The following is a 15,371-nucleotide window of genomic DNA, read 5'->3' on the forward strand; positions in this document are numbered from 1 at the left end:
ATTTCCTTTGGAAATCAGGCTGAAAACGAATAAACTAAAGACCAGAGGGATGATTCAGAATATTATTTGCTTGAAAAAGTCAGGGTTTGAACTATGCAGAAACATAAACCAGTCCCCTAATAAGATGTCTGCTCTTCAATATAAGCTGTGGCGAAGTTCTTCAAGTAAAAATCTCAGATCACTCCCAAAGCCTTTATAAACCACATCTGTGCAATGACTTGCTGGCAGTGAAAGAATGAGGTAGGAGTGCATGCCTGACTGGGGCTAACTTCCACCCCAACAGAGAGGCCATATTCAGGCACCAGGAACACCAAAATCATTCTACTAAATCAGTACAATTCTCTGTCTTGACTGTGCCTTTTGATTAAGCTGAGGAATGGGAAGATACAGTGTAACAATTATGTGATTAAATGGGTTCTGCTGACAAGGATATTGGTCTGAAAACAGATCACTAGTAGAATATCTCATTAATTAATTTCAGAATGGAGCTTGTTTAGTGCTTTATTAATAGCCCTATGCAAAAGTCAGAGCGGTCTACTGACTGTAAAGTTCAAAGATACTGTCAAAAGGGATGAGGATGACAATGTGATATATAAAGAACTATATGACCTGGTACACAGAAGTAAATTTATTTGGAATAGAATTTGGTGATACAAAATTTAAGACCATGCTCTATAGGACTACTAAGAATTTTTGCTAGAATTTGTCAGCTCATGAGCTGGAAAAAAACAAAGAGGAAAAGGATGTGAATACACAGGTGACCAAAGAATGACTGAGTCACTTATGTGACATGGCCATGGACAGGGAAATTAAAATCTTAGAGAAGTTTATTCAAAAATTCAAACCATCAAGCATGAATATGTGACATGGCCATGGACAGGGAAATTAAAATCTTAGAGAAGTTTATTCAAAAATTCAAACCAGTTAGCAGTGGTTTTCAAGCATGAATATGTGACATGGCCATGGACAGGGAAATTAAAATCTTAGAGAAGTTTATTCAAAAATTCAAACCAGTTAGCAGGGGTTTTCAAGCATGAAAATGTAGTATTTGCTTTCCAATTTTTATTCTATTTAATAGGGCAGTGAATGTTCTGATTAGCTATATGTCTAAGCCTTCTTTTCTAACCTTATTAGGTTCTTTAACTCCATGATACCTTCTGGCACTGTACTCCAAGTTAATCAGACCTGTGGTTTAAAAATTATTTTGTATTAATCTATTAATTTAATTTACCACCCCACCCCATGAGCAAAGCTCCTCAGCTGTCTCAGTTTGAGCATCACAGTAGTTAGGAAGTGTAAAAAGGAAAATGAATCCATTTGCTTTGTACTTCCAGTATAGGTTAGAAGCTTATGCTGCTCTGGTTTCCTTGCACCATGAACACACTACTGTGTCCTACACAATTAATCATTGCAAAGCATTTAAGAGGACAGTAATCTAGGATTTGAATTATGCTAGTATTAAAAATATATGGTGACTAAAGGAGTTGAGGCTTAACTTTCCACATTGTTTGATGAGAGAATCATTGCTTCAGGCATGGTACAGAGATTCTGATTTGATCCTTTTTGAATCACTAGACAACAAAAAAGGTGCCTATGCAGAACAACAGCTAGGGCTGACTTAAAATGATTTTCCAGAGCACCCTAAGAGACTCCTTCTCTCATTCTTTCAGCTGATCTTGCAGTTCTGCTTCTTCACAATCAACTGGGTGGGGTGGTGACCTCCCTGGGCAGCTCCTGTCTGGGAGAGGCTTTGGCCATTGCTTGGATTTATTCTCTGAAAGTGTGGATGAAATAAAATCTTTCTGCCCTCTTCCTCTCTGGGAGCAAGAGTGGAGCAGAGGAAACTGAATTTTCACAGCTTCTTCCCTACAGCTGGTTGAAAGATTCTTAGATTGTCCTTTATATCATAAAGATGCCTTTGATATCATGGTACATTTCTGGATTATATGGTGACTGCAGGGATAACACAGCACATGGGGGGGTAGATGTTTGTTAGTTACATCAGTCCAGGAGTAGACAAAGGAAGCACTAAAGGTCTGATGTAAATTTTCAAGTCCTCTGCTTTTAATTTACTTCCTGGAATAACGTTCCTCTCCCATATACTGGGGTATGTGTGGGGCAAGGATACCCCAGTACTTGTTTTGTATTCTCCTCTCCTTCTGCTTCAGGCAGCAGTAAACAGCTTTGCTGTCTGGAGTGGGGTCTTTCAAGTTGGAAAAGGCTGAAGATAAGCAGCATCCAACTGGGCTGATCTGAAATTAGTCTTTACATGTTAGGCTAAACCTTACAGACACATCAGATGGGCAGCAAATTTTCACCATTGCCTGATTGAGTTCTACCAAGTGGGCCCTGAACCCCCTTGCTTCACTGAATAAGGTGACTTATAGCAAGAATAAGGTGACTTATACTCAAGGTAAGTCATTTGAGTTTCATCATGTCGGAAATGAGCTTTTTGTCAGATGTCTCTGATGTGGCCAGGCCAGAACAATACCAGGGGCGTGGAAACTGACAGCTGTAATCAGGGCATCAAAGGAGCTTTGGAATCAAAATTTGAGGAACACCGGTTTGGTGGCTCTTTGCTGACTGACCCAGCTGTTTCTTTCCAGCAGCTCCCAGGCAACTGGATCGACAGCTAGATTATCAGAGTTTTGCTGTCTGCCACTCTGATATGAAAGCAGTTGCTATTGCCATCGATGCAGAACAATCTACATGACAGCCCCATAAACTGGCAGCAAGTAAATGCAGTGAGCAGTGTTCCTACTAAAGAAAGAAAGAGAATACTGAGCAGTGGCTACAAAAGTAGTTCCTTTAGTAGGATAGAGATTTGACCTGTCAAACATGGATGTGCTGGAGAAGGAAAAATGCTGCAGCCTTGCAAGCAACAATCAGCGTTCTCAGTCCTGAAAAGCTTATGCAGCAATGTAAGGATGGTTGTTCTCTGCACCCAGGGAAATGTACAGGGTTGCAGTTCCTGCCTTGTTGATGGTACATGTAAGTGAAAAGGACTGAGATGTCACCACAGTTGCGACCCTGAGACACAGGACTTGTCAGGCAATTACAGTTTTTCTGGCAAATATCCACAACTACTAGGGGTGCAAACAGCATAAGATGGTTTTTTTCCCCCAGACTTCTGTTGGGAGGCTATTGCAGAACTATTCAGTGATGGTGACTTACACTGCCTAAGGCTTTCAAGTTAAGTGTGTACTACAGTGATGGGCAGAGTTGTGGTCATGGCCACACAGGACAAGAATGTCAGAATTCATGGCCCTGATTGGAAGAGTTGGTAATTTTATCAAGGTGAGTGACACAGCATGTAAAGATAGGGAATAGAGTCTCATGCTTGCACACATAGAGTCTGTTGCAGAGAGGTCACACAACAACAGGCAACCAGCATCAACTGACTGGCTTCCTGTAAGTGTCACATCACCCACTTGAGGGGATGAGAGGACCTCACTGGCAGAACAGAGATGGGGGGCATCTGGGAGGTGATGACGCTTTGTGTGGGAGGTCGAAAAGTCTGACATAGCTGTGTCGCAACTCGGACAGCAAGTAAAGGAATTGAAAGGGCAGAGCCATGGACTGTGCAAGCAGCCCCGACTTCTGTACTGAGACATATGATGGGAGAACTGGGTACACAGGACAAAGACAAGGAGAAGCAGATGGTGCTATCCAGACTACGAGCCTCAAGGCAATGGCATGTCAAGAATTTTGGAAAGTGGGGAAAATTGAGCGGATTTTGAAGTAAATATCATGACATCAGCTATTGCCTATGCATAGTAATAGATGAGTTCTGACATGTCAAGCTATGACAGCTAAAGACCATTGCTCCCAGCTGTCACTTTTGCCATAGGTTATCAGAGAAAAAACATGACTGTGACTAAACCATTTTCATGAACTGTCTTAGTGCTGTTTCTAGCAGTGTCCTAAACTCCACATGGCTATACTGATTGTTCTGCTCCAGCCCCACATTCAATGGTTGCCATTTGCAGCTGCCTAGGGAAGCGTATAAAATCACTACTACCACCTCTCAGCTTCATTCAAGCAAGCATGCCCCAGGTGAAGTTACGTTCAGCAATTCCAGCAAAGCTTCCAGAAACTGCACTGACTCTACAATGTATTAAAGAGAACATAATAGTAGCACTTCCAGCTACCACAAGAAGATTTACCTGCATTCATCCATCAATGTCCTGAGCCTACTGTTTCCCATCCAAGATGCAGTGCAGAAATGAACAAAAGGAGAGATATTCCTGAGCAGCCATTAGTAACACCTTTCTACTTAATGATAGTTAATTTTGACTCTTTTTCAAAGCATTTTTAGCCCTCAGTATTAGTCACTGGTATGGTCATCTGAGTAAGCTGAAAACAGAATTAATAAACAGTTGTCTTCCTTCTGTATCAGTTTCTCATCCATGAAGTGAGAGAACAAAGAAGACAATAAATGGCCAGTAATTTTTCTCAACAGTTTAACTATTTTCTCTCTTTCTTCATTTTGTTTCCTCTATTTCACAGTCCTTTTTATGTTACTTTCTGTGACATGGCACAAGAAGCTGGCAATTTAGACCTCCCCTTTTATTTACACAGTTTACTTTTACTGTTCCTTTCCTCACAGCAGCTCCTTTACATTCCTAAACTCCTAATGTAAGAACTCCTGATGGTCCTCCATTCTTGGAGCATCTGTTGCAATGCTAGAGGACACTGACAAGGAACTTGGGATGTACTGCTGAACTGATAAGCAGTTCTAAGAGAAAGGCTGGAGAAAGAGGTCTGGAGCTGGGTTAGAAATTTCTGGGCCTGAGCCCAAGTGAGCAGCAAGAAGAGAAGGATGCTCCATGTGCTGAACCATTCAAAAGTGGCCCAGCTCCCAGATCAGGCGGTAACTGTGGAGCTCATGGGTGTATTTACCAATTGACTGGGACCCAGCTTTGATTTTAACACTAGATTTTACTGAACCAGCTGAACCATCTTTAGCACAGCACTGATGGAAACCTGTGGAGGTGCAAGAGGCTGTGACTCATTGCATAACTTCTGCTGGAGGAAACTCTTCAGACAACATTTCAGCAGAGGATGGAGCAAAGCTGGAAGGATGTGCTACTACAGAACTCTGAGAAAACAGCAGTATTCTCAAGGTGGAAAACAAGCAGTACTCTTTAGGTAAACACATTAATCACTCTGTTCTTGGAGAAGCTTTGTGATTTTTGGTATCTCCTGCTTCATCTCTCATAGTAAGCTGTAGCTAAACTTTGAGGGATCTCAGGTCACCAAAACTGCAGCTCCTCGGGACAGTCTGGCCAGGGGATCTGTACCTTCTCAATTCTCTGTTTCAGGCAAATGCTGACAAGGTCAGCTGGAATAGGTTTCTCCTATTGCAAAGGGAATTAAACATATGGTAGAAGTGCTTGCAGAAAAAACCAAAACCCAACCCACAGAGCCTCAAGTTTTGAAAAGGCTTAGGATGAACAGTGATATATATGGAGGAAAACACATCTCCTGCCTCAGCAAGAGACGCTCTCAAATATGTATCACTTAAACCAAGGTTGGTGGCAGCTTGCTATCCTTTCTCTTCCCTCCCTCCCGCCCCCCTGGCATCTGGAGGTATTTCCATCCCACCCTTTCAATGCACAAGCAACTCCATGAACGTGAGATTTTTGTTATGCTAAATAAAAGGGAATAGGTAAATACTGAGTATTTCTAAAGAGCAATTCATGACAGTGGCTTTAAATTCCATATCTTTCTTAAATATGTGTCAGAGTTTGGGCCTATCACTAAAAAAACACATACAGTCATTGGTGTTTATTCTCTACTGCAGTTGCACCTCCCTGGAGCAGTAAATGCATCAGTCCTGTAAATCAAAGAGTTTCCAAGCACTCCGGGCTGGTCAGATGTATCTAAAACAAGAGTGCCAGGAAACGCTCCCTGCCACTCAGTGAAAATGCAGACCACATCCTGCTGCTCTGTTTGCTGCTGCTCCTCTTTCCCACTGCATGGCATCCTTACAGACGGTGTTTTTGTTGATGCAGCACATTAAAAAAAACATCACATCAAGCAACAATCCAAGACTGCTTTAACACCCACGGCACCATGTGTCCTGGTAGAGTCTGTACTTGCTAATGGCTATATACTGGGATGGGCTTTTAGCAGAGACTCTTTGTGACGTGTCCTAGTGGGTGGTCAGTGGAAAGTTTTACCAGCTTTTCTCGTGTTTAGTTACATTTTTACTTGGATTAGTGTTCACTGGGATAAGTGTTTTTATTTGGATTTCTCCATGGAACTACTCATGGAAGTCCATGCAACTGGCAATAATTGGAAGTAGTACCTAAACCCCAGCCTGTGAGTGCTAGAAGGTTCCTATGCTGCTGGAAGTGTCATGTTCTGTGAGACTGTCACTACGATCTTCACACAGTCATTGGAATGGTACCAGTGCACATTTCTGCCAGTGTAGGAAGCCAAATGTCATTTTCCAGACTGAGATGTATCTTGGAGAGCTAAATTTTTAATACTCTGTGGAGGTATTTGTGCCCTTCTGGCAAGACTCCTATAGTAAACTATGGGTACCTGAATGGGAATATAAACATGCTACATTTATTTTACATTCATGGAACTAACAGTTTTACAGTGCTCCCAGGAGGTCATAAATGCAGATGGATAAACTGAAGTTGAGGAAAGATTTGGTGAAGATAATACAGCTGGTTAGCATAGAAAGGGAGGATTAGCAACCAGATCCCCCAGTGCCAGTCGTCATCCCCAGATCTCTCTCTGGTTCTGTTTCTCCTGCCAGAATTAGCACTAGAATTTCTGCATGCTTAGGAAAATCAATAAAGGTTTGGTTATCACTCTGCAACATTCCCTCACCAGAAAAGCTTAAAACTGTGCTTACCCTTAGCAGTTCGCTGCTTTGGAATGACTAGGACTTGTTTCTCTCTGCAGAGCTTACATAGTGCTTTTAATCCTGTAAATTTTATGCAGTAATGGTGGAATAAAATAATCATTGAGTTTAATGGTTGCATTTGTAGTTGGTAAATGACCCCCATCTGCATGCAGTACATAAAGCATTTGAGCTTCTTCTAGATCAAAGATGCTGTACGAGTGGAAGCGAGATCAAGACCTGAGGTGTATTTGGCCAGTTTGCTTTTCTGCAAGCATTCTTTGTACATCCATCTGTTTTTTAAAAGAACATAAACCACTAACTTGGAGAAAACTCAGCTGAAAGCACCATCAGGATGAGATTGTGGTCCTTGTTCTTTATTTTTCAACAGGGCTGAGAGAGGCAAAAAGAGGTCAAGTGACTTCCTCAAGGTCAGAGACCGTCAATGAGTCATAAAGAAAGAAAGGACTGTTTGCCTTACAACCCTGCATTCATTCCGCAAGTCTCTATGCTGCTGGTAGGCTTTTGTCTTTGCCTACCCTAGCGATTTCTGGGAGCCTTGGCCATGCTGCTGCTCTTGCCTCTGGTGACATTCATCAGAATGACTTGTGGTAAAATGATGGGGTATTGGCAGACCCACGCAAGAATGCAGCAGCACAGATGTGAAGGGCAGTCCCTTTAAGGCAAAACTCTTGGAGCTTAAAATGAAGCCCAGCTAGCAGCTTAGTGAAAAAAACATGAGCAACTCTGCCAATGGCAAGTTCTGACATTCCTAGGCTGATTTAAAATAATAATTTTTTAAAAATCACAAGAATTTAAAACCCAGCAGATCTGGGATCCTTTGAAATGGGCTAAATGGTTGAGGTGTGCCACACAGCTCCACAACAGCAGACCTTGGAAAACACACCAAATATTGGGGAGCTTTGAATAAATATGAGAGCCGGCCACCCCACATCACACCTCACAGCAGGTGCTCTACAAAACAACTGGATCTAAACAAGAATCTGTGTGCACATCTGTACCTAAATTTACCTTCTGCAGGCAATGACAGGCACTGACAACAGTTTAATATTTGCCCACACGTGCCTACTCATGTAATTGGTCAGATTTAAAAAAACCCAAACAAACAACCCCAGCCTTTACCCATGAGATTGCACAAAATCCCCTTTGGGTGTATTCCTCACCTATGTGCATATTTACCTGTAGCTGATGCTCTCCTCTGACTCTCATGCTGCATCTAAACAAGTCAATGTGTGAGTGCATCTGTAGCTGTGATGCAAAGCGTCTCTGACAGGTGGATGTGCGGTGGCCACATGAAAAATGACAGTGCAAAAGCAAGGTGGGCTTCTCAAATGCCAGGCTTAGAGAGTAAGCGGAGGTGCTAAAAGAACTTGGTAATAAGGACACAGATGACAGCTGGTAATGCTACCGGCTCTACTTCAGAGCTAAGTGGAAAAACTGCCTTCTCCAGAGTTAACATTTACTGCTGTTATGCTTTCTGCACTATACAGATTTATTTATTTTAGAAACAGCTCTAGGCAGCCAGTAGTGCTCAGAAGCAAAACTCCCTGCATCTCATCTCCTCCCCGTGTCAAGTAACACTGCCTTCAGCTGTAACAGTACGTGCTGGTGCCTCTGCTAGAGCCCACTGTGTAAAGAAACTGGTGTCTTCTGCTGCATCACACTTAGAAAATGAAGTCCCACTGCTGCACGTCTTGAAGCTGCTATTAGAAAGGTATACTAATTATTGTTACATTTCTGGGGAAACTCCCTGTTCCCTCTTCCTTTCTCTCCCGACATGAATTCACTGATCCTCCTGCTAGAATGGGAGCTCTGTGACTGGGCTAGGAGTACAAACACTGCGATTCCAGTTTAACTGCACACTCCCCTCTCCAGTATGCAGGGCATTTCTTTAAAATTGCTTTCAGATAGCTCAGCAGACACACACGAAGCTATTCATTTCTGAGACAAATGCTGTTTTCTGCTCTGTGCATGCCATCTACTGAAAACATGTGACAACCGCCTGTGCAAAATGACAGCTTGACCCGCTGTGAGGTTATCCCAGGAAAAGCACTGCTTGTAAGTCCAGGGTTAATTATACTCCCCTCCTCCTGTGTTCATACTGGTTAAATTTAGGAAAAAATCTGTTCATATCTAGGTTAAAGACAGAGGATGTTTCTCACACCAATTGCTACTGCTGACAAGATCAAATACAACCAACAGTGACAAAAAATTCCTTGCACAAACTGGAAACTGTAAATAAATGAGATGGACAATGACACAGGACAACTCCATCAGCAGGAGTCAAGACATTTCTAGCAAGTGGAACTTGTGTACTGGCAGAAAGTGCCTCAGAAGTAAATTCCATTCCTCTCTCCCACTTCATTTACCTTCTACCTACCACGTCTCATTTGTATCTAGCAGAGATGCTGCCTGTGAGCCCTTTTCCAAGCCCAGGAACTCACCAAGCTATATTGTTCAGAGTACTATGGGCTTTTTGTATAACCCTGCCAATCTAAATGATCCTTGCCAAATACAATGGATTTTAATAAACCTGTGAATAGAAATTTGTAAAGAGACAAAATTACACCTGTGCAATTATGATATCACTCTGAAATCTTACTTGCCTCTCCATCTATGAGATTTCAATAGGCTTTTGAAGGAAGAGTATTTGGAAACATGATGAAAAGGAGCTAAATTGTGCTCCCCATTACATCCCAAAAGGCATGTTGATTATAAGAGATTGGCATGCATTATGACAAGAGAGGATGCTGGCTTGGTGTTTCAAACCATTCACTTTATACTGCATCCTTTTTAGGACTAGAGAACAGGAAACAAAGCTGTCTAGAAAGCCAAAAGCTAATGTCCTGATTTGTGCCATTTTTCAGCCCCAAGGATAAAAAGCGTGATGAGCGACCATTCATCCTTCTGGAAAACAACAGAGCTTTTTAAATGTTATTTTGTGCACCTTGTCCAAGTTATGAATGCTCTCTTCCCTGTACGTACCTAGGCACAAGTTTTTATTGTAGAGATGCTTTCAGGCTTGGAATGAAAAAAAACGTGTGCTGCTGGGGACCAAAAATAACCTCTGATTCTGCAGTTGTTTGGATAAAGCTTCTTGAAGTCAACAGGAGTTGTTTCTGTAAGGACTTCAGAATCAGACTACAAAGTAGTTAAACCCCACACCACTCCTCTCCATCTTCCTGCAGCACTTCTAAACAGATGGCAGGGAGCAAAGGGAGGCATGATCAAATGTCTACTGACCACAGTGGTGACTGGCAGCTAGCAAAAAGCCAGGACTGTATTTGCTTTCAACTTTAAGTGTTAAGAAGCCAAAAAATTCTTTTTATATCTGGTACAACTATTTGGAGCTACTGCAGCTGCGCCCAAACCTGTCCCCTTCCTTACATCAAACATGGTAGGAGTCCGTCTCTCTGTAATACCGTTAATTACAGGCTCCAGAGCCGAAGCTGTGGCTAAGGGACTGAAGGACATCTCGGGCTGAGGGTAACACCGCAGCAGGCAATCTTGGCCGTTTCACGAGTCACGATTTTTGTCAGCCGGAGCGCCCCACGCACGCATCGCCGCCCTGCCACCTGTCTCCCGGGGGAGGAGGGCACGGACTCATCGGGGGCGGATGGAGCCGCCCGGGGGAAGGGCTGAGGGCTGTGCGCCCCCTCCCCAGTGCTGCCCGGGGCAGCATCGCTGTGCCCAGCGGGAGCGCGAACGCGAAAATGGAAGCCAGCGGAGGGGAAGGGGATGCGGCGAGCGGAGCAGGGCGGCAGCGCTGCTCTGCGGAGGGGGAGGGAGGTGTGCGCGGCGCAGGTGGGGACCCTCCGCCCCCCGCCCGCGGCCCCGCTGACCTGCCAGGCTGTTGTAGCAGTCGACCTCGATAGCCTCCACCGCCTGCCGCTGCTCCTCGCTCAGCCCCGCCGCGGCGGCGGCGGCGGGAGGGCGCTGCCCGGCCGGCTCCTGGCTCAGCAGCAGCAGCAGCGCCTTCAGCTCCAGCAGGGCGCGGTGGTACTTGCCGATGGCCTCCCGGAATTTCTTGTCCTTGTAGCACTGCGCCCCTTCGCTCTTGAAATCCAGCGCCCGTCCGATGAGCTCGCCCGGCTCAGCGCTGCCCGCTGCCGCCGCCCGCGGCTGGGCACCGCTGGCGGGGCCGTGCCCATCGCCCGCCCCGCGGCCGCCGGCGTTCAGCTTGCCCGCCGCCGGGCTCGCCCTCTCCATGGCCGCGGCGCCGCCCGGCTCCCGCGCCGCCCTACGCGGGCGATGCCGCGGCGCCCGCCGCCGCGCTCCCGGCCTTGCCCCCGCGCCGCTCCGCGGCTCCACCGCTCGCTCCCATCCTCCGGCGGCCGCCGCTCCTCCTCCCTCGCCCCGCCGCCCGCGGGGCGCCCGCCTCCGCCCGCCCCCGCCGCCCGCCGCGGGCACCGCCGCCCCCCGCTCTGCTGCGACCCGCGCCCGGCGCAGCGCGGGGCGGCGGGGGCGAGCCCCGGGCGTGGGGATGGGACGACTCCGCTCCCCGCTCTCCGCGCTGGCCCGGCAAGGGGCGAGCCTATGCCCGGACCCTCAGCTCCCCGGACTGGCCGACCCTACAAACCCCCCGCCCACCGTCCTGCTCTCCCTCACTGGGCTCCCTCCAGGCCCCACAGCCGGGTCCCTTCTGCTCTCCTGTGCCTTGCCCTCCCGTACCTGAGGGTCTCACCTCCCTTTCTGTGGGTTGGGATCCCACCTCCTCCATTACCCTCTTCACCCTAGTTTCCCGGCTCCATCCCCTCTCCCAGATCCCACCAGTGGCTATCCAGCATTAACACCTGTTCATGGTCCCTCAAAGTGTTCTGGTGTGTGTACTCCACATCACTGGGCAAACAAGTGCCAGACCGTGAAGTCTCCTGTGTCCTCTGCATCAGGGCAGCAGAAGCCAAGGCCCAGTAACTGTGCTGGTACCAGCCAGTCAGGGGCTTTGATTTTCCTGAAACAGACTTTCCCATGAGAGGCTGAAAAATGGGTCGATGCTCACTGATGCCTGGAACATGTCCTGGTTTGGGGGGTATCAGTGGGGAGTGACTCTCCTCCTGCAGAAAAACAGGAGAAAAACTGTGCACAGCACCAGGCATTGTTTTGTTAGGCCTAACACCATGTCTGCATTGAATATTAGAACAGCTGAATGTATTTTGGATGCATTGTTGTGCCGAGATATTTTGTAGGTCTTGCCTCATGCTTAAAAACTAAAGGATGGATGAAAAAAACACAGTGAGATTTTTTTTCTCAATAATATATTGGGATGCATCTTTTCATTACCTATGCAACTCTTACATGGTAAGGCTGCAACTGGTGCAATGTGTTCAAGCTTCTCTCTGCAACCATGAGGACATTTTAAAATGGAGACTTGAGTTTCTCTTTGCATATGGACAGCCTGCTGTGGTGGCATGGGGTGTTGCAGTGCAGGACAAACTTGGATAGCCGTGTGGCATAGCTCCATGTAAAGGTATGTCTGGGACTGGTGCCTGGATAATTGGGCTTTATGCATTGATAGTGTCAGTCCCTGCTGCTGTTTCTGGACGCTACTGAGGTTGTGGTCACAGTGTGGGGCAGACACACATCTACTCACTTGAATCCAAAAGCCTGAGCCACAAGGAGAAGCAAAATAGCATCATACTTGGTGTGATAGAAGTACAATTTTGAAAATGCTTTCAGAAGAGAAATTATAGCTAAGATATTCAGCAGTGATTACATGATTTCAAGTGCTTTCATTTCCAGGTGCCCTACTAGATACATCCTCAAGAAATCTTACTTTATGAAAATGGATGCTCAGCATTTTCAGGTACCTCAAACCAAGAGTGAGATAAATTACTTACAAGTCTTGCTCAAAGTATATGTGATCTAAAATCAGGAAATCCTGGGGGGCGGGTGTGGCGGTGGTGGATATTAGTCACAGTAGCTAGAGTGGAACTGATGTGTGGAACCTAAATATTAAGGAAGGAAAATTCCTGTTGGGATGTTTTTTTAATCTGTCTGCTAGTCATATTGCACAAAGTAGGTTTAAGTAATTTCAGAGGTTTCATTGTACCATTATTGATTGCTGCTTGGGAGAATTCACAAGGACAACGTATATCTCTTGTGCTGGAATGCTGACTTTGCCAGAGGAAAGGAGATTGCCACAGAGGATTAATTGCTCAGATCTGAGCAGCTGCAGAAGCAATCGAAGAAGGGACTGTTTTCTTGGAGGGTGATGTAGCAAAATGACACTGGGAATAGTTGCTTCTGTTTTTCAGAGTTTGCCTGAGCCTATGGACTTACATGGCATAGGGGGCACTGAGACATAAGTGACTTTTTCTCCTCTCCCACCCCCCCTGCTTAAGGAATCTTTGAGATTTCTTCTTTTGGTTACTGATCAACAGTAGTAGTCTGAAACAAGCTATGAAAAGTGTAAGTTTTTTTACAGAAGAGCTTGGCAGTGGCCACTGGTATTATTGGTGCAGATGTAGTCAGAAATGGTCACAAAATAGTGACAAAACTGGGTGATCCTTGCATTATGAACTATCCTGAATATACAAAACTGTAGCTTAGTCCCAAAAGTTGCCTAAGCACCTAAATAAGTTTTCTCCCTTGTAGTTCTTCCAGAAATATCCAAACTCTCTTCCTGACACTGCTGGTGCCTATGAAGATGAATGCCACAACCATGTAAGTCCCAAAGCAGACCATAACAGAAATGCCTGAATGATTGCTGCTTATTGGCCAACTTAGACTCTTTGTTGACAGCAAGCAGTATCCCTCAGCTGAGAGCTGGATCTCTCAGCCAGAGAATTCAAAGCTGCCATAAGATGTGCAGGATGACTGGCAAAGGTCAATTTAGTCCACCAGATCCTTCTTCCTGGAGAGGAGTTAAGTAGTGTTGGCTTTACTAAAATATTTAGGAAATGTCACACCAGTCACAGGGTCACCACATTGACCACAGCATAAGGGACTGTTGGTTCGTTTGTTTGTTTGTTTGTTTTTCAAGAGGAATGTGGTGCTTGGAGGAAAACATGAGAAGCTGTCACCTTTCCGAGTCAGACAAGATTTGTGCTTGAGAGACACCTCACATTTCATTTAACATATGACGTGATGTTCAGGTCAAGATTTCAGCTGCCTTGGGCCCACTAGTCTCCTCATACAGGCTTGCCAATGGTCAATACCTCTACTGATATCCAGCTTATAAACATGACAGGAATCTGAAAGCATCAGAAAAAGTTTATATATTTTATTGATGCACTGAACTGTGAAATAAAGCATAGCTACATTCAGATAAAATTAAGCCAGTTTGCAGTCATTACCTGTGTGCCCTCAGAGGAGGTCATGATATTGGTCAGTATTAGCTGTCATGCCTGTCTTTTGTCCAACGGTGAGGGGTTTTCTGTCCATAGAAGCAGAACATGCTTATCTATCCCATTCTGTAATAGGTGGGGTATGCCTGTCTGTCTGGATGCCCCCAGGTGCTGTGAGTGTCTAAAACTGCCTGAGTGTGCCTGTCTCTCCTCCTCCACACTGACCTTTCCTTAGGATGTTCCAAAAGCATACACTTGCATTGTTTAATTATTATTAATAGTAGTATTATGCAGAGGTCACATGCTTCATAGGATATTTTAGGATCTGTGACTCACTAAACCATAATTTCCTGTTCACAGGTTACCTGAAGAAAATTGTCTTTGTGGAGTCCTGTTCATGGTTGGAAGGTATGTTCTTAGGGGAAATGGTAAATATTGAGAAAAATACTGGATCTCACATATCTGTGAGCTGTCCTAGCCTTCCTCCAGGTGCAATTGTTTCTGCCTGCACATAAGATGATTAATTTACAGGCACATGGAACAGATTCCCTGCATTTCAGGATAGTGCTGTAAGGAAACTAGAAAGGCTCCTGAGAGGAGCTGGGCAGTTGGGCTCTGGTGGGGCACTGAAGGTCTGGAGAATCTTTCCTATGAAGATAGGCTGAGAGAGTTGGGGTTGTTCAGCCTGGAGAAAAGAAGGCTTGGGGTGACCTTATTGCAGCCTTTCAGTACGTAAAGGGAGCTACAGGAGAGTTAGAGAGGGGCTTTTAACAAGGGCAGGTAGTTATGACAAGGGGGAATGGCTTTAAACTGAAAGAGGGTACATTTATTGGACATAAAGAAGACACTTGTCTATGATGACGGTGATGTATCTATGATGAGGGGGGTGAGGCACTAGAACAGGTTGCCCAGAGAAGCTTCTAGAGAACACATCCCTAGGAGTGTTCAAGGCCAGACTGGATGGGACTTTGAGCAACTTGGGCTAGCAAAAGGTGTCCCTGCCCATGGCAGGTAGGTTTGAACAAGATGATCTTTAAAGTTCCTTCCAACCCAAACCATTCTATGATTCTTCTAGATGGAAGTGAATCCACTGTAGCATTTTTGCTGTTAGGTGAGCTTTTTATAAATTGGAACTCTAAAGGCTGCTATGAGGAAGCAAGTCTATCTATATTGAAAACCAGATATCAATTTGGAAAGCAGTA

At 45.3% G+C, this 15,371-nt stretch overlaps 1 protein-coding gene across 1 annotated transcript in view; it reads right to left on the reverse strand.

The window, feature by feature from the left end:
• Nucleotides 1-11,213, reverse strand: part of TTC9 (tetratricopeptide repeat domain 9) — a 29,079-nt gene extending 17,866 nt beyond the window's left edge. The window contains exon 1 of the mRNA XM_069017546.1: nt 10,726-11,213. Within this exon, the coding sequence (XP_068873647.1) occupies nt 10,726-11,092 (367 nt within the window). The 5' untranslated portion in view covers nt 11,093-11,213. The remainder of the gene's footprint in view (nt 1-10,725) is intronic.
• Between the last annotated feature and the right edge of the window lie 4,158 nt (nt 11,214-15,371).

The sequence above is a fragment of the Aphelocoma coerulescens genome, chromosome 5 (genome assembly GCF_041296385.1).
Source record: "Aphelocoma coerulescens isolate FSJ_1873_10779 chromosome 5, UR_Acoe_1.0, whole genome shotgun sequence".
In the NCBI taxonomy this organism is placed as follows: Eukaryota; Metazoa; Chordata; class Aves; order Passeriformes; family Corvidae; genus Aphelocoma; species Aphelocoma coerulescens.